Source organism: Chrysemys picta, chromosome 2, assembly GCF_011386835.1.
Source record: "Chrysemys picta bellii isolate R12L10 chromosome 2, ASM1138683v2, whole genome shotgun sequence".
Lineage (NCBI taxonomy): Eukaryota > Metazoa > Chordata > Testudines > Emydidae > Chrysemys > Chrysemys picta.
The window spans coordinates 200922411-200942241 of NC_088792.1; the positions used below are offsets into that span (position 1 = coordinate 200922411).

At 45.1% G+C, this 19831-nt stretch overlaps 1 protein-coding gene across 12 annotated transcripts in view; it reads right to left on the reverse strand.

Moving 5' to 3' along the window:
• The window catches only part of CEP192 (centrosomal protein 192), a 168468-nt gene that overhangs the window by 51664 nt on the left and 96973 nt on the right, over positions 1-19831 (reverse strand). For 11 of the 12 annotated variants that reach the window (XM_065585220.1, XM_065585219.1, XM_065585217.1 and 8 more), the window contains 2 exons: positions 9700-9818; positions 2800-2976 (listed from right to left, as the gene is read on the reverse strand). In XM_065585220.1, coding sequence (XP_065441292.1) covers positions 2800-2976; positions 9700-9818 — 296 coding nt within the window. The remainder of the gene's footprint in view (positions 1-2799; positions 2977-9699; positions 9819-19831) is intronic. The other variant, XM_065585221.1, reaches the window with a different exon arrangement.

Sequence of the window (19831 nt, forward strand, 5' to 3'; positions counted from 1 at the left end):
ACATCGATCCCATGCAAAACAAACCATCAGCTGATACATGACTATAAATAAAGAATTAAAAGAGGCTAACATTATGCCAATCCAGCATAACTTTATGGAAAACAGACCTTAACAAATTAACTTGACTTTTTTAAAAATGAGATTACAAGTATGGTTACGTAATATACTTCAACCTCTAAAGCAGGGGTTGGCAACGTTTGGCACGCGGCTCGCCAGGGTAAGCACCCTAGCGGGCCGGGCCAGTTTATTTACCTGCTGACGCGGCAGGTTCGGCCGATCGCGGCTCCCACTGGCCGCGGTTCGCCGTCCCAGGCCAATGGGGGCTGTGGGAAGCCGCAGCCAGCACATCCCTCGGCCCGCGCCGCTTCCCGCTACCCCCATTGGCCCGGGACGGCGAACCGCGGCCAGTGGGGGCCGCGATCGGCCGAACCTGCTGCGTCAGCAGGTAAATAAACTGGCCCGGCCCGCTAGGGTGCTTACCCTGGCGAGCCACGTGCCAAACGTTGCCAACCCCTGCTCTAAATTATCTGACTTGATACTGCACCAACATTTTGATTAAAGAAACCACAATGATACAAAATCAACCTGGTACACATTACATGGATTAATAATTGCCTGATGGATCTCAAAACTTAATTGGAAATTGAAATCAAATGGGTGTTTCTGGTGTGGTCCTGGAGGGACTGGTTCTTGGTCCTACACTACTTAACATTTTTATCTTTTAAGCTGGAAGAAAACAGAAGGCACGGATAAACTTTGCAGCTGATACAGACTGTGGGAATAGTAAATAACGAAAAGGACAAGTTGCTGATACAGAGTGATTTGGACTGCTTGATAAGCAGGGAAGCAATATGTTCTTCAATATAGCCAAATGTAGTCATGCATCTAGGAACAAAGAACATAGGGCACACTTACATGTTTGGAGAATATACTAGTAAGTGGTGGCACTGAAGAGAAAATGGGGGTCATGGTGGATAATCAGCTGACCATGAGTTCCGAGTGTAACGCTGTGGCTATAGGGATAATGTGATCCTGGGATGTATTAACAAGGCAATATCTAATAGGAAAGTTATATTATCTTTGTATTCAGCACTGGTGTCCACAATTCAAGGGTATCAAAAAACTAGAGGGAGAGCTCAGAGAAGAGCCATGAGACTGATTAAAGGATCAAAAAACAAGCCTTATGGTACCAGACTCAAGGATATCAATCTTATTAGCTTGTTAGAGAACTGTGTAATGAATCATGTTAGTCAAATATATACTAAATGTTAGATAAATGAATATTTATATAGAAGAAATAGATTTTTTTGCTTTTTGTATGTTTCTACTGATATAGCATTTCAGATTTTTCTAAGAGTGTTTATAAATCAGAAAACTGGTTTTTGTGCCTTATTTGTAAAATCTTGGCTATGCAGATAGCAGGGTAAAGCGAAAAGTCAAGAGGGTGCTATTTGCTTTGCAATAAATCAGGTGCACACACACCTTCCCAACAAGACAAGCTAACAAGTAAAAACCCCAGGCCACAAAAACAGACCAGAAAGAATAAATACTGTAAAATAAGAACTGGATGGAGTCAATGGGGGTGATAGCAAGGAACAGATGAGTTGGGAACCAGAGAGAACAAAGTAAGATTTAGCAGGATAAGCAAAAATGTATTAGGTTAGTTACTGGAAATCATGCATGAAAATGGTTTTCATTAGAACACAGATGAGGTAGCTGCACAAAGTTGCAGAACAGAGGATAAAAGGTAGAGGACTGACAATAAGAGTGGAGAAGATATAGGAGAAGAATAACTGATCATTGCAGAGATCAGAGATGTGAAAAGAGTTGCCCTGTCCCTGAGGAAACTAACTATCATTTACTTTTCTTGCTGATTCTGTTATTGCATGTATGTATAATTAATAGGTGATAATAGCATTGTCTTAAAACAAGCATAATAAAAGCTAAAAGAAATGTTTAAGCCTAAATTGGAGTAGATCTCATTTCTCACCCAACAAGCTTAAACAGAATGTCATGGTGTGATTTGATCACAGTCTATAAGTATGTAAGTGGGGAACAGAAATTTGATAACCGAGGGCTCTTCAAAACTAGTAGACACGGGTATAACAAGATCCAACGTCTGGAAGTTGAAGCTACACAAATTCAAATAAGAAATAAGGCACAAGTTTTTAACAATAAGAGTAATTAGCCATTGGAACAACTTTCTAAAGGTTGTGATGGATTCACCATCAATAGAAATTCTAAAGTCAAGATTGGAATTGATTCATATTAGATCCCATGGCCCGTGTTATACAGATCATACTAGACATTCACAATAGTCCCTTCTGGCCTTAAAATCTAAACAGGACTTTTAAAGTGATCCATATTTATAGCAAACTATTATTGCTAGTGGCTGCTTGGAATCAAAACAACTTATACATTCACAATTTTTCAACACAATACTTTGGATGTGTTTCTAATACTATAGAACTCTCTGAACTAGTTTCCTTTTCTCTAAAACTAGTTCAGGATATATTTTTCCAGCCACTGCCATCAGAAAGTTAAGCAAAGTCAAGAGCTAAAGCAAGATTACAGTTTGAGTCTCTAAAGATTTCCCACATAAAAAGTAAAAGGTTTATTATATATGTAATGTACGCTCAACACTAGGTACATGAACTTAGGAAGACATTTAATAAATCTAGTCTATCATTGCATTTTCAGTCTCTAAATGCAAGCATAGCAAAAAAATTACACTGCATAGAAGTGCATTACAATATTAATGGGACATTAAATGTGAAGAACTGAACTGCTGGTACTTACACTGTTCTTCCAAGTGTAACCCCTCCCCATGCCATGAACTGCTTATTGGAGAGAATGGGTGGAATGTCTGAGTAGCAGGAAGTCGTTGCCAGTGGTCTGTTTCCCAAAATATTCACCTCACCTTTTACCACCACTTCATACTGAGGTCCAGATGGCAACACAAGGATTTTCAAGATACTACAAGTAGAAAATCCTGAAAGTCATCTGATAAGCAAGGGATTTCATCATGCAAACTGTCACGTAAATTAGTTGTATATAACATTACCCACAGTATTTATTTTAGGCAGAGCAAATTGCTCCATCCAAAAAGTGTTGTCCCAACGTAAGACCATATTTTCAGTTGCCAAACTTTAAACTGTTTGAGGTAGACACTCATCATGGAAAATTTCAGACAACAGTTGTGCTATTTCCAACAATGTTGGGGAAAATACAACTTTGCGCATCTCAAAATTTTGGCAACCTTTCCTTTGAGACACCCTAGTAACCCATGTTTTGAATCAGGGACTTCAAATTTATCAAGTGGGTGTGCAGCATGTCAGGAATATGCTTTTTGTCATCCATATGAAAATCCACTCAAATTCAGCCAAGTTACAAGCCTTCAAAAAACCAAACTTCAATTTGCACACACCCAGTAAAGACTTGCTAGAGCTCCATGGTTAGATTTCCCTAAGATTCTGTCCATGCTCAGAAAGCTCCATCCTGGGGCTGAGCAGGACTTTCTCAGCAATTACAGCTTCAACTGCTGTGGGCCAAGGCACTAGGACTGAGACCCTTTCTCTTCTGTGCTCTCACTAACCATTCACCTACTGTGGCCCAGGCAGCATGTAGGAGAAAACTGCTTTATTTGAATGTAACAATGACAAGATCTGGATGTTGGTCTGAGCACAGCAGGGGTAGTAGATTGGGACAAGGACCTGGGACTGAAGGGAGGACCATGTGAAACTGGGAATTGGGGTGAAGGAACTAGAACTAGCTGGACAGGGAAACAAGGAGTGGGAGCCATGGAGGGAAGACATCTGACAAGGAGCTAGGAGAAGCCTTGGACTAGGTGGGCAAATAGACTGGGATTAGGAACCAGTTGGTGGCGGGGGGGAGGGGGCACGGAGGACAGATTACACAAAGAGCAGGCAATCCCAGTTCTCCCACACACACCCTGACCAACCCTGGGAACAAGGAGCTGGGGGATGGGGAGACTAGTGGGGAGTCCAGACGTGAGAGACTAGGAATTACTTGGTAAGAAGCCTCAGTTGAGACTAGGATGAAGAGCCAGAGGTGGGGAACAGACAGGACTGGATCAGGGACACAATGAACGACATGGGCAGAAGGGTCAAGCTTTGGGGGACAAAGAACAGGCAGAAGGTGTCTGTGACTACTAGAGCACACTCCCGTTTGAAGCCTGGAATGAAACCCAAGATTCCCTAGTCTCACTATTCCTCTGCTGTCAGCAAATAGCATCTGGCAAACACACTGGCACAGTGTCCCATCTCCTTCTAGTGTTGTTCCACAGAACATGACAATTTACTATTGCTATAATTTATTCCATTAGCTCAAGTGGCAGGAGTCTGTAGTAGGGATCTAAATCCAACCCTGCTGATGAACCGTGTGGGTCTCAATATACCACATGATGGAATTTGGTTTTTATAGGTTTGCTTTTTTTAAAACCATGGAAATTACACACAAAAAGCTACATTCAAAGAACCGTAAGGTTGCAAAGTCAAGCACTTAGAAAGTGTTAAAATTAAGGTAGTCTATGCAACCTAATTCAGCTCTCTTGTGTATATGCATTATGATACAATCTAATTCCATGACCACATACTTCCCCTCTTCCCTCCCGGATCCCTGCTTCATTCTATGAACAGGATGAACAGTAGTCCAGGGATGAAATAAGGACTGTGTTGTGAAGTAGGCTGTTGTCAGTAGGACACCTGTCTCATTTGTTGCTGAAACTGGAAGGTGTGTAATGAACAAGGCAGTGAAGTGCAGAAAGAGAAAGGAGGGTTTTATAGTTAAGATAGCTGAATTCTCCATTGAAGAAGTAGATTGTATACCTGCCTCTGCCACAGATTTCTTAGGTGATATGAAGCAAGCCATTGTGATCCAGGGACCTCTTGGTGCCAACTAGCAGACTGCACAGGGGCACAGAGGATTTAGAGGGATCCCTTGGGTTTGGACCCTACATAATAGTTTGTCAAAAGGTGTCATAGAAGATCTCTAATGAAAGCTTAAGTTCCAGTGAATATCAAGCATTGTAAAATGTATGTATGGATAATATGTAAAGAGTCATGTATACATACTAAAAATTATGCTCTTAAAGTCTGAGAGTTGGGGCTGGTCACCAAAAGGCGATGAATACGTTTCTTCAGGCAGGAGATGATTACTTTCGTGTCTAGCTATATGTAAATTAAGTATTGTATACTTCAATGAATGCCTATTGACCATCTGAGCAAAATTCTAAAATTTGTGAAGTCTCCAGGGGAGATTCTCAACAGGAAAAACAAGCAGCAGGAGATATCCTGTCATTAGTGAAGACGATGGATTGTTGAAACTATATCTGAAGTTACAAAGGTAAATCCGGGTATCCTTCACCTAGGGGACAAGCTGCCAGCAGGTTTGTTTTATTTGTTTTATAAACAGAGGATGACAGCTGGTTTGCCTGTTTAAAGCTGGGAGAAAGATTCTGGGTGAGGTAACCTTTAAAAGACAGAAAAACGCCTTGTTAGTTAAGTTTAGGCTCTAAAAAGCATGCTATGATTTTATTTTATAAATAGCCATTTGTTTTCATTAATTCTGCTTGCTTCTTTTCAAATCTTTGTAAAATAAACTTATATTTGTTTTCACCATAAACATATCTAAATGCTGAGAGTTGGGCAGAGTGGTGAACCTGAGATGTAACTGGTAAACTGAGGTGTACTTTTCTTTTGGGAACACCTTATCTGTGAATTCTGCAAGTAGCCAGTGTAACAGGGGCTGGACACTCCAGCGGGAAGCTCAAAGCACTCATAGGTTGGAGCATACCTATTGCTTACCTGCTGAGTAGGTTTACATGTCTCACTTTGGCCGGACAGTCGCCTTTTTATGCCCTGTCCTGGGCATCTTGAGTTTTTTGGCAAAACTGGGCATTTGTCTGGTTTGCTCTTGCCAACTGATGATCAAGGCCCAGTTTTGCCAAAAAACAAACAGTCGGGCACACCCCTCTAAGGGGACATGGAGGAAAGTTCGGGGGGGAGGGGTGTGTGTGTTCAGCAGTGCCACGGTGGGGCCCCCTCGAGCCAGCCCTGCAGGGGTAGGAGGAGGGGATAGGGTGACCCTTTATGCCAGCCTTGCTTGGGGGCGAAGGGGGGAGAGAAGTCCCTCAGGCCAGCCACACAGTGTTCACACTTTGGGAAATTGGTCACCCTACTGCTGAGGGACAGCTGAGACTGCGCAGGTGAGAGGGTAGCATTTGTGTAGCCTGTGGCATCAGGGAGCTGACCCCTGGCATGCTCAGACAAGGCCTCCTCACGCTATAGGCAGATAGTAGTGAGGAGCCTCACAGCACTGAGTGCCCCCTGGAAGCATCAGTTACTTAAACTAAACTTCTCAGAGAGGGCCACTAATTATATTCCTCATTTTATGAGGCCCTGACTTGAGACCCTGGGGTCTCATTTGCAGAAGGGGTGAGCACTCACAACTGCAATTAAATTTAATGTAAGCTGTGTGTTGAATGTGTCAAATGCTGCAACATATTAAGTACCTTGAAAAATCAGGTCTTAAATTCTCAAATTAGTCACTAATTTTGGTGTCCACTTTTGACTTGAATCTGTCTCTCACTTCCCATCTTGTAAAATGAGGATAATTCCCCCGTAATATCAAAGTTACGTTGTGAAAATAAATTCATGTTGTGATGCACTTGAATATTATACTGATGAGCACCACAGAAAAGCCCATGAGGAAATTAATTCCGTCTTCGGAGCAGGGTTTGAATAGTGTGCAGTAAGGCATAGAGTCGCACACTAAACAATCATGAGAAAAATATTCAGTAGCTGCTTATTAAGTGAGCACCATGCATATGCAAAAGTTAGTTGAGACAAATTATGACTAGAAATAAGATGTAAATTTTTAACAGTAATTAATCATTGGAACAAGTTACCAAGGGTCTTGGTGGATTCTTCATCACTGGTAATTTTTAATTCAAGATATGCTCTGGTTCAAAAGGAATTATTTTGAGGAAGTTCTATGGCCCATATTATATAGGATGTCAGACTAGATGATCACAATTGTCCCATCTGGCCTTAGAATCTATCAATCTACGGGAAAAGACTTGAAACTGATATCAAAGTGAGTGGCTAAAGGAGAGCTATGGGAAACAGGAATCTCTGACCCCTGCACACACTGTCCTGAAGAGAAAGCATCTCACAAAAGCCGTGAGCACTCTGCAGTCAAAGGGCACGCTCATATACAATAAGTGCCAGAAAGCAGCTTTGCTAATTTGGCCACAGATACCTTCCTTTCTCTAGCTCATGGTTCTAAGGGAATTAGCTTTAAATCTTATTGGAGAGAGATCTTCTCCAGCCTTTTAAGAACCTGATCCTTTTGCCCATAAATGGGCTTCATCTGGACTTCCTGAGGCCTCTTCTAATCTTGGAAGAGAACAAGAAGGGAATCCATTCCCTGGACTGTTTCTTCTATGTTTAAGCACATTTTGAAGGTCTATTAAGCTTCAAAGAATGCCCTAGTTTCTCCTTCTGGTGTGGATTAAGATAGAAACATTGCTCTAGTAGCTTCCCAGGTATCGAAGTCAGGCTCACCTATAGTTTCCCGGCTCCTCCTTTTCCTCCTTTTTAAAGATGGACACTACTTTAGCACTTCTGGTCTTCCGGGACCTCTCCCGTTCTGCATGAGTTTGTAAATGTTATTACCAGTGGCTCCAAGATTTCTTCAGCTAATTCCTTCAGTACCCTCAGGTGAATAGCATCTGACCCCACTGATCTGAATTCATTCATATTGGTCAGAAGTTCTCTGATGTGTTCTTTACTTATCCCAATCTGTATCCCTTCCCCTTTACTGTCTAAGGTAACTTTGCTAGTCATCTGGTCACATTTTTTTTGAGAAGATTGAAGCAAAGTAGGCATTCATTGAGCAGCTCTGCCTTACTATCATCTTCCGTTACCAGTGCACCTCCATTGAGCGGTGGACCCACGACATCCTTGATCTTTCTTTTTTGTCTGACATATTTGAAGAACCCGTTCCTGTTGTCTCTAGCGTTTCTTGCAAGCCTTAACACATTCTTTGCCTTGGCTCTCCTGATTTTATCCCTACAGTCTTGCGCTATTCCCATGTATAGTTCCTTGGTGACATGCCCTTTCTTCCATTTCCTGTATGTATCCCTTTTGGGTTTTAAGATAGCTAAAAAGCTCCTTGTGCAGCCACATTGGCCTCCTGTGGCTCTTATTGTTTGTCTGTGTTGGAACAGCTTGATGTTGAGCCTCTAGTTTTACATCTTTTAAGAACTGCCAACTCCCTTTGACTCCTTTTCTTCCTAATTCAGTGGTCCCCAAACTATGGGGTGTGGAAGAACGGGAGTGGGAAGGGATTGCCACCCAGCTCTGCTCCGGCTCCAGCTGCAGTTCCGCTCTGGCCCCAGCTCCACCCTCGTCCCCAGCTCTACCTTCAGCCCAAGCTCCTCTGCTGAGCCAACTGTGTAGCAATGGGGGGGTGGGGAAGGGGAGGCGCCAGGGACAGACTCCATTGGTGGGAAGGGAGGACAGGCAACAGGAAAAGTTTTGGCACCACTGTCCTAATTGGTCTTTCCATGGGACCTTGCCTACTATTTCGCTGAGTCTGTTGAAATCTGCCTTTCTGAATATATTTGGCTCCTGCAAGCTCAGTTGACTTGGAACTGGAGTTTGGTGCCGAGGCTGGAACCTTCACTAAGCCTTCTTGGATCTGGAAACAATCTGAGCTGATTCAAATGTCCTATCCTTTCCCTCGCATCACCATAGTATAGCTATATACAGCTCCAGAGGTTTGGCTGACAAAGCCTCTTATAACAAAAGCAAATGAAGTCTTTTCTGTCTCTCTTTATGGGCCCGAGAAGTAAATATGCTGCAAATAGCATAATGTGAAGGAGAATGTTTTTCTCCTAAGATTTCAGGCACTGGACATGAGTAAGATGCTGGGAAGACCGTTGAGCATGATGTACACCTTTTAAATCCAGATTTTTTCAATTCAGACCTGCCACGATATTATACCAGGTAAATATCTATCTTGCTTAGCTAAACTGATATCCTAAAACTAATCTACAAAAATAGAAGGCACTATTTTTAGTTACCAATCCTTGTGATTTGGAGGGGTACATTTTCTTTTGCTGTGGTGGGTGGAAGTCACCCAGTACCCTGCCCCCTTCTTTGGCCATGCCCTCAAAACATGCCACACAGCTGACAGGAAAGAGCGGAAGAGGTGCATGAACGGTCTAACAAGCACTGCCACCAGAAGGTTCCACCATCCTCACTGCACTGGTTGACATGCCCAACAGTGGGAATATGCAGTGGACACTTGTAGAAAAATTACCATGAATCAGACTTTCCAAAGGAACTGGAGAACTAACTTGAGAGCAAAGATCTCTGCCTTCAGGAAATAAAACCATGGGAAGAGAGGATCACACTATTTCTTCCCCACCCTCTGCTCCCAGTCTAGTAGACACATTTAAGTTGCTTGGCATCAATCTTTGAACGCCAAAGCAGCTAAATGACAAAATAAATGGCAACAAATACAAGATACTTGGGAGGCTGGCACATCCTGACAAAAAACCCTTACTCTGAATTATATGAAATTATGTGGGACCCTTTAACATCTGTTCACAACCCACAGACTGAGAATCTCTGTTTTAAATAACTGACCATCAAGCAGATTATACCTTACCTTTCACTACTGGTTTTTAAATCTTTTGGAGAAAATAGGACTGCCACTTCTTGTTCTTCTCCAGGCATAAGGAAAAGATCCTCAGGTTCAACAGAAATGCAGTTGTCTTGACCTGATGTCTGACGATACAAAAAACATTTACTTTTTCAGGATTAATCCCCCTCCAGTCTGCTTTGATGTGTTATGCCTCTCTTTCAGTACATACATCAGAGGCAGCCCAGACACATACATGGGAAATTCCCAAAACAGCCAACAATCCTGCACCAAGTAAATAGTTCCAACACTGCACAGAAACCCTACTTTAGCAAACTAAATATAAACTTCTTAAATAGATATTTCTTATTCAACTACGCTAATGACATACAGTGACAATGAAGACCTGTAGAAGAACCTAGAGAACATTTTGGGTGGAGTCAACTGGGAAGAAGTAACTCCACAAAAGGAGATCAGGTAAGTTTTATTTTACGGATCTAGACTTTTGCCCACTCAGATAGGATTGGAACGTAGCAAGCAATATGGAAACATTAGTAGTGGGGGAAAGGTGAGCATTTTGATTGATCGTAAATAGGCTCACGTAAGGTAGCTTAGTTCCTGGGATATCAGCCAGAACAAACTCTTGGTTCAGGGACCATTCCAAAGAGTCTGAAAGCTCAGCTAGTCTGCTCTCATTTTCAGTGGCACTTTAATATGGATTACTCTGACAGAAGCTAGGAGAGAATGCATTGCTCTGATGTTTAAGCTTGAGCTTCTTGCCAATTTGTTTTCCCAGTTGGACCAGAATCATAATCCTCTCAGGTGATCCTGAAAGACCAGAAAAGCCAGTCTGACTGCTTTCATCTCAAACTGCAGTGTGCTGAAATCTCTGATCCTGATCACATTCCCTGTAACTTATGGTGCACCAAGTGCACTTCCTATCCAGAAAACTAAACATTTATAGTCAGTATTTTTTGGAATCCAGTCTGTGAAGTGAAGATCTACTATAATGTTGACTTCATACTTCAACCAACCGACTAGATACTGGAAGTTGCCCTCTTTCTTCACCATCTTTTACAGGGCAGATCTGAGCCTTCAAGAAATATCTATGAAGCCCCCGTCCAAGGAATAATCTTGCAGAAGTTACCTCAGAACTATAGCCAGGACTGGATGGAGGACAGACATCACGGAGATTAGTGTCCAGATCTTAACAAATTTCTCTGTTTCAGGAAGATTGACCCTCTCTGTTTTATCTGCTAAATATGATTTGCTCTGGATCTTTTTAAAATTCACCATAATCCCTTGTTCCTAAAGCATAGAAAAGGTCTTTCAAGACAAGTCACCCCATCTAACTTTTCTAATGATGCTTGATAAGAATGTAAGATAGGAATGAGCATTTAGAATACTCTATACTCTTCAGCCTGTCTATTACCAATACCTTCATGAACACTGAGGGAAAAGAGGGAAGCTAACAGGCTGAAGAACAGCATTTTGTATTGCTAGTAGCTACTTCCAAAGACAAACTGAAGTTACTTACTTCTGGTAGTAAATCAGGGACTGTCTCTCTCTGGTGCTTTTTCAGTATATGGGGCCAAATTCCAACTGAGGTTTTTGGTAATGCTAGTGATACAGTCCTGAGTATCCTTCACATTGAAGAGCAGTCTGTATTTCCCTCATTCCAGGAGGCGTGTAACTTATTTCACAATAATTTGATGCTTCTCTGAATGCCTCAAGTTTGGAGGGGAAATTAAGATCAGATGTGGATGAGCCTGAAACTCCAGAATAATCCCACTACACTCTCCTGTACCTACTTGCTGAGTCTGGTACAGTCTGTCTATGAATTGTAGGCTAGATCTATTTCTGGGTGGGGACAAGGTTGATTGCTGTTAGACTGACTATACACTTACTGGAAAAAGTTGGGCTCATTTCATGATCTGTTTCCCTCTGGAGTTCCATGCTTACATCTCATCTCTCACATACCTATTGCTGTGAGTATTAATCTTTTGCTCCTGTATGAGGGCTTTTAATTTTTATGCTTGTCGGGAGTAGCGAGCAAATACTTTGTCTTGTCCATATTTTCAACTACTACCTATGAAATTTCTCCATTAATAAGCTTTGCCTATAGTTTTCTCAGACATAGATTTGTTTTAATTATGCTCTGCCAAGGATTTGATTTAAAACTAGCCACTGAATTTGCTACCATGGCTCTCACCAACAGCCTCACGGATCTGATAAACAATGGTCAAAAACACTTTCTTCAATCATGACTTAAGTTGGTCAATATTTTGAGGAGGCTGAAGCTGGACAGCAAATAAGTCACAACAAATCCTTGTCTCTCAAGATTCTGTGGCCTTGGAAAAACATGTAATTTCTAATGAGTATCTGCAAGGCATTGACAAACTTTCAACATCCCTTTTGAAAGTGGCTTACATCTTCCTATCTGTAGGAAAAAGCCCTCTCCTTAAGCAGGTATGCCAATGCCACCAATACCTTGGAGCAGAGAGAGTATGCTTGTCTCAGAATTTCATGACTTGCCAAATCACCCTTTCTATTATGCACATTTCCCTGGTCTTCCCTAATATCTTACTTGAAGCAATGAATGATACTGCAAATTCTGTCTTGTTTGGAGGAAATGTTGTATGTTTATTCTCCTTATCTGGTTGAATCTTGATGATCACTGCCTTTTACCCTCTATTTCAAACATGCCTGGAGGAGACAAAAAACCAGTTACCTACCTTTCCTAACTGTTGCTCTTTGAGATTTGTTGCTCATGTCCATTCCAATTAGGTGTGCGCACAGCCGGAAGGTTTTTCCCCTAGCAGTACCAGCGGATCGGTCCGGACGATCTCTGGGATTGCACTTTCATGGCGCTGAATATAGGGCCCTACTGACCCACTGCCACTTTAGTTCCTTCTTGCCGGATTGCTCCAACAGAGGTAGGCAGGTGGGTATTGGAATGGACATGAGCAACACATCTCGAAGAACAACAGCTACAAAAGGTAGGTAACCATTTTTCTTCTTTGAGTGATTGCTCATGTCCATTCCAATTAGGTGATTACCAAGCCTAAGTTTTGGAGGCAGGGTCAGAGCTCACAGGTTCACAGACTGAAGCACTGCCCTACCAAAGGCTGCATTATCTCTAGCCTGCTGGGTAATAGCATAATGTCAGATAAAAGTATCTATAGACGATCCAGACACAGGTCTGCAGATCTCTTGTGTCAGAACATGGGCAAGGAATGCTGATGAAGATGCCTGCACCCTGGTGGAATGCGCTGTCAGCGAAGGGGCCGGTACCTTCGCTAGATCCAGACATGATTCATGATGAAATCCTTTGGGAGGAGACTGGAAGCCCTTTCATTCTGTCTGTTACCACGATAAACAGCTGAATGGACTTCCAGAACAGTTTTGTTTGCTTGATATAGAATGCTAACACCCGGCAAACGTCCAATGAGTGAAGTTTTTGCTCACTGCTGCTTGACTGTGGCTTAGGGTAGAAAACTGGGAGAAAGATACCCTGGTTAACATGAAACTTGGAGACAACATTAGGGGAGAAAAGCCGGATGCAGTCGGAGCTGAACTTTGTCCTTATAGAACACAGTGTAAGGAGGCTTGGACATTAGGGCCTTGAGCTCAGACACCCTCCTGGTCGATGTTATTGCTACCAGAAACGCCACCTTATATGAGAGGTACAGGAAAGAACATGTTGCCAGCAATTTGAAAATTTGCCCCATTAGTCTGGAAAGGACCAGATTAAGGTCCCAGGCTGGGACCGGCTGTCGAATATAAGGGTACAGTCTGTCGAGGCCTTTTAGGAAATGACTGACCATGTGGCTGGCAAAGACTGATCAGCCCACCACGCCTGGATGGAAGGCAGAAATGGCAGCCAAGTGAACCTTTACTGACAACACGGAAAGCCCTTGCTGTTTGAGGTGAAGAAAGTAGTCCAATATGACAGGTATGGACACAAGTGTTGGAGATGGGAGGTATTGTGAAGACCAAATTGTGAATCTCTTCCATTTGGCCAGGTAGGTAGCCCTAGTGGAGTGTTTCCTACTGCCAAGGAGGACTTCTTTGATCGGACCTGAACAGGCAAACTCCATTGGATTCAGCCATGGAGATTCCATGCCGTGAGGTGAAGCGATTAGAGGGTTCGCGTCTGGAAGTGGCCGTGATCTTGGGTTATCAGGTCCGGAAACAGTGGTAAGATGATCGGGGTTTCCACGGACATTTGCAGGAGCGATGTGTACCAGTGCTGGCAAGGCCAGGCTGGAGCTATCAATAACACAGCAGCCTCATCCCTTCAAACCTTGAGGAGCACCTTGTGAACGAGCGGTATGGGAGGAAACGTGTACAACAGGTGTCCCTTCCAGGGAAGGAGGAACGGGTCTGCAATGGAATACAGTCTGTGATTCAGGAAGGAGCAGAACTTCAGGCACTTCCTGCTGTGATGCGTGGCAAACAAGTCTATCGGGGGAAACTCCCACTGTTGGAAGATGGTATTTGCGATACCTAGGCATAGGGACCACTCATGGCCATGAAAAGACCTGCTGAGATAGTCCGCCAACTCGTTCTGTACTCCGGAGAGATATGACGCCTCCAGGTGTATTGAGTGAGCTATGCAAAAGTCCCATGGTCTGAGGGCTTTCCTGGCACAGAGGAGCGGAGCATACACCCCACATCACTGTTGTATTGTCTGTCATGACAATACACATTTTCCTTCCAAATGAACTTGGAATGTCTGGCATGCCAGACAGACCGCTCTCAGCTCTCTGATGTTGATGTGAAGTGAGATCTCCACTTGGGACCAGACGCCCTGAGTTCTGAGGTCTCCCAGGTATGCACCCCACCCCAATGCTGATGCTTCCGTCACCAGCGAGAGGGGTGGCTGTGGTCTGGCAAAAGGAACACCCACACACACCGCCTGCGGGTCAAGCCACCATAGGAGGGAGTCAAGGACCGGACAAGGAAGAGCGATCTTGTCTAGACAGTTCTGAATCGGCTGATGCACCAAAGCCAGCCACACCTGTAGAGTCCGGAGTCTCAGTCTGGCTTGCTGTATTACATAGGAACAAGCAGTCATGTGTCCCAGAAGCTTTAGGCAATTCCTTGCTGTGGTATAGGGAACTGCCTGAGACTTCGTATGTTGCACAGGGACCGGAAACACGACTCTGGAGGAACACCCTCACCTGTTTAGAGTCCAATACCGCCCCTATAAACTATCCGCTGAATGGGGGATTTCTGTACATTCTGTACATTCAGTTGACTTCTGTACATTCAGTAGAAGACCCAGCTCATTGAAAGTAGCCCGATGATGCTCACTTGTGTCTCCACTTGCACATTGGAGCAGCCCTTGATTAACCAGTTGTCGAGGTATGGAAACACCTGCACCTGGTGCTTGTGTAGGAACACAGCCACAACTGCCATGCACTTGGTAAACACCTCGATGAGCTGCTGACAGGCCAAACGGGAGGATAGTGAACTGATTGTGGTTCACCATGAACCTGAGGTACCTTCTGTGGGACGGCGTTATCAAAACATGAAAGTAAGCATCCTTCAAATCGAGGGCGGCATACCAGTCCCCCAGATCCAAGAAAGGGATGATAGAGGCCAAAGAGACCATGCGGAACTTCAGTTCCTTCATGACATTGTCGAGATTTCACAGGTCTAGGATGGGCCTGAGGCTGCCTTTGACTTTCGGTATTAGGAAATAACATGAATAGAAACCTTTGCCCTTCAGCTCCTGAGGAACCTTTTCCATTGCCTCCAGAGTTAGGATCAAGTGCACCTCCTGCGCAAGTTGTTGCTCATGAGAAGGGTCCCTGAAGAGGCACGGGGAAGGGGTTGGAAGGGAGGGAGAACTGGAGGGAGTATTCCCTTTCTACCGTGCGGAGTACCCAGCGATCCGATGTAATATCGGTCCACGTAGGGCAGAAATAGGACAGTCCTGGATGGTTTGTTGGACCTCAAACAGTAGACCTGAGACCTGTAGCCAGATCCTTCTCATAGCTACTCCAGAGGCCATAGTGTGAGTGGACAAATCTGCCACGTGGAGGGCTGCCTGCAGCGAAGTCCAGGCAATGAGCTTACTCTCCTCTACCAAGAAGGAGAACTCTGCCCTGGAGTCTTGCGGCAACAGCTCCATCCATTTTGCCATCACTCTGCAGGAGTTGTAACTGTATCTACTGATCAAAGGAGTAGCCGTGTTAGTCTGAATCTGTAAAAAGCAACAGAGGGTCCTGTGGCACCTTCAATACTTCTGTTAGTCTTAGAGCATAAGCTTTTGAGGGTGAATGCCCACTTCATCAGATGCAAGGCGAAAGCTTATGCGCCAATACTTCTGTTAGTCTTAAAGGTGCCACAGGACCCCCTGCATCTACTGAGGACAGCCTGGTGATTAGAAATTTGGAGCTGGAGTCCCCACGTGGAATAGATTTTTCTTCCAAAGAGGTCCAACTTTTCGGCCTCCCGGTTTTTCAGGGAGGGTCTCTGATAGCCTTGGCACTCCCATTCATTAGCCACTGCTACGACTAGGGTGTCCGGTGGGGGAGGTGTAAAAGGTGCTCGAACCCCTTAGAGGGAAAGTAGTATTTGTTTGTTCCTCTTTGCTATTGGTGGTAAAGAAGCAGGGGTTTGCCACAGCATCTTCGTGGTACCTTGAATTGTATTGATAAGTGGCAAGGCAATACGGGAGTAATCAGAAGGGGCGAGAATGTCCACCATGGGGGTCTGATGTCTCGACCACCTCCTCTGCCTGGATCCAAAGGTTCTGTGCTGCCCTCCTCAGCAGCTGCTGGCGCATTCTACTCTCCTCCAGGATGGGGGCCATTGACATTCCCGCCACCACCTCATCAGGCAAGGACAAGGCCTTAGCTAGAAGTGGGTCCTGTTCCCTGCGCTTGGCACCAATGGGATCATGCGGCACCTGGTATTCCATCGCAGGTCATGTTGGTAGCGGTGCAGTGGATGCCGGTGGTGTCAGCGCCGGCAGCGTAGCCCATGCTAGGTCCTGCCCCTGGTGAGGTGCCGGAGGCACATATTAAGCTAACGCCACAGACGCCGACCTAGAGGAGGACCTTTGGCTCTAGCCCTGGCGGAATGCCCAGGGGGTCCGGAATGGCCACTGGGTGGGAGTTTGCCACTGACCAGGCCACGGCACCAGATGAGTCCGCTGTGCCCGCACCTGTCAGACCTGAATCGTCGCTCTTCCTGGATCTGTGGGACTCTGCATCCAACTCTGAGCATTCACTATACGAGGACCATGGAGGAGCAATGCCTGGAACTCGGAGACCAGTGCGACTCCCCTATGGGTCCACTGATGGATTGTACAGGTGACTGGTACCAAGGAGATGGCAACTGATGCAGTACCATAGAAGGTTTGCCTCTGGATGGCACAGAGGGTCTCACGGGTGCCGCTGAAACCGAGCTCAGTGTCCTGTCTCTCCTCAGAGGGGAAGGTGTAGCGGCAGATGAGGTCGTTGGTGGCCTCGAATGACTCCGGCGTGAAAGGCAACTGGAGATCATGGTCCTCCCAGATTGGGGAGTGCTGGGGGCCTGGACTCAACTGTTCCTGTGCTGGGGCAGGAGTAGACGTGACCCTAGTCAGTGGTGCTGAACACCTGTGGCCCAATGCGGGTCTCACGGTGGTGGGCTCCTGCGCCAGTCTGGGCATGGGGGAGCAGCCCCTTTCAGGTCTCCTCTTCCTGTGGGGCACAGGGGATTGAGAATGGTGCCGTCCACTTCCCTGTGTGGAACCCTGCTGGTGCCGAGGGTCTCTGGCAGAGTCCTTCCTCAGCGCCGACTCATGCCTTGGCTGTGCACGACGTCTGCTCCACTGAGCCAGGGTCCGAGTGAGGATGTAGAGCAGCCACCATTAGCAGGATCTTGAGGCGCTGATCCCTCTGCGTCCTTAGATGAAATCCCCTGAAGATCTTGCAGCGTTCTTTCTGGTGGCTTTCCCACAAACACTTCAAGCAGGAAGTGTGGAGGTCACTTCTTGGCATAGACTTGCCCCACACACTGTGCAGGGTTTAAACCCCCGGGATCAAGGGATTCCTTGGTACCGGGGGAAAGGCGGAGCAAAAGAGGGGGGGTACCCACAACTGAAACTTATCTAGCACTATATTAAACTATACTACTATAAACCTACCTATTTACAGGACAAAAGTTCAACCTACTAGAGAAGTTGCACTTACAAAGCAAGAGCTATGAGTGTTTCGGCTAACCGTCACAGGCTGTCAGAAGGAACTGAAGTGGTGGCAGGTCGGCAGGGCTCTATATTCAGCGCCATGAAGGTGCGTCAACAATGTGCCAAGAAGGCTAACGGCATTTTGGGCTGTATAAGTAGGGGCACTGCCAGCAGATCGAGGGATGTGATCATTCCCCTCTAGTCGGTGAGGCCTCACTTGGAGTACTGTGTCCAATTTTGGGCCCCACACTACAAGAAGGATGTGGAAAAATTGGAAAGAGTCCAGAGGAGGGCAACAAAAATGATTAGGGGGCTGGAACACATGACTTATGGGGAGAGGCTGAGGGAACTGGGATTGTTTAGTCTGCAGAAGAGAAGAATGGGGAGGGGGGATTTGATAGCTGCTTTCAACTACCTGAAAGGGGGTTCCAAAGAGGGTGGATCTAGACTGTTCTCAGTGGTACCAGATGACACAACAAGGAGTAATGGTCTCAAGTTGCGGTGGGGGAGGTTTAGGTTGGATATTAGGAAAAACTTTTTCCACTAGGAGGGTGGTGAAGCACTGGAATGGGTTACCTAGGGAGGTGGTGGAATCTCCTTCCTTAGAGGCTTTTAAGGTCAGGCTTGACAAAGCCCTGGCTGGGATGATTTAGTTGGAAATTGGTCCTGCTTTGAGCAGGAAGTTGGACTAGATGACCTCCTGAGGTCCCTTCCAACCCTGATATTCTATGATTCTATGACCCCAGGGGGCACCCAGACAGACCTGACCGGTACTGCTAGGGGAAAAACCTTCCAGCTGCCATGCACGCAGCACGCACACACCTAATTGGAATTGACATGAGCAAGCATTCGAAGAAGAACCTCTCTTACTTGTCTGGTTTAGGGTTATTATAATATGAAGACTTTTTTGGGTAAGAACTGGAGCTAATTAGAGAGGATGAAGATCTGAAATAATTTTTCCTTCTTTAACTCACATAAGGCTGGAAATCAAAGGGAAGATTCTGTCCCCCATCTGAGAGTCAGCCCCTCTTCCTACATAGTGCTATTTTTGTATTTTAGCCTGTGGAGAGGGGCCTTAAATACCTATGCTCCTTGTCTGAGGAGTTTTCTAAAAATCACATGCAAGGAGCACATCCCTGAGGGAGTCCAAACCATCCTCTGGGAGGAATGGGAGTCAGCGAGGATTCTAGTCTTTTTGTCAAGAGACTATTACTCTCCAAGATTTGACATGGAACCCTTGTACGTGATGAAGCCAGTACTGTGCAGAGAAGGGGAACATTCACCTCTGATGAATCCTTAATTTAGAAAGATGGTCCTGGCTGCCTGTTAGAAGAACCAATCTATCCTTGCAGAGGTCCCTCAGGAACCACCAATATGGGGAAATTAGGAGCCCCCAAAATTGTACAGGCTCTAAACCCTTCACCTGGCAGAGCCAGGGTTCACAGGCTGGGAGCAGATGTGGCAGAGCTTCCCTTTTGTGGCTCCTCAAAAGATCTTTATCAGATGGAGGGAATCCTCTGGCCATTTGCCTGCTCTATTTGACCAGCTCTGCCATGGGATAGGAAAGCACGAAAAACGGGGAATGTAATAGATGTCTTATTCTGGGAAAGATCTTTGTTTGTTGTTTTAAATTGGTCTCCAGTGAACGAAGAGAAGGAGGGCTGGGAGAAGAGAACAGGATTCATTACTACAGCTTTAGAATGGCTTTAAGAGCCAGGATGAGTGCAAGAGCAGAGACACTGCTTTGTTTAGCTGGTTGGAGGCAGGGAATATGGTCTGAAACTGTTTGAGGCACAGCCAAACTCATAACCCCCATAGATACCCCCATTTTCAGCTGCCTCCAGTGTATACCAGAGGCAACTCAATTGTACTGAGTTCGTAGAATAACTACAAGCTAGAAATGTTAAGTTAAATAGTGATTAGTTTCTCTGGGCCTTCGTTTTAGCTTTTTTATCTGGATTTGTCAGTATATTA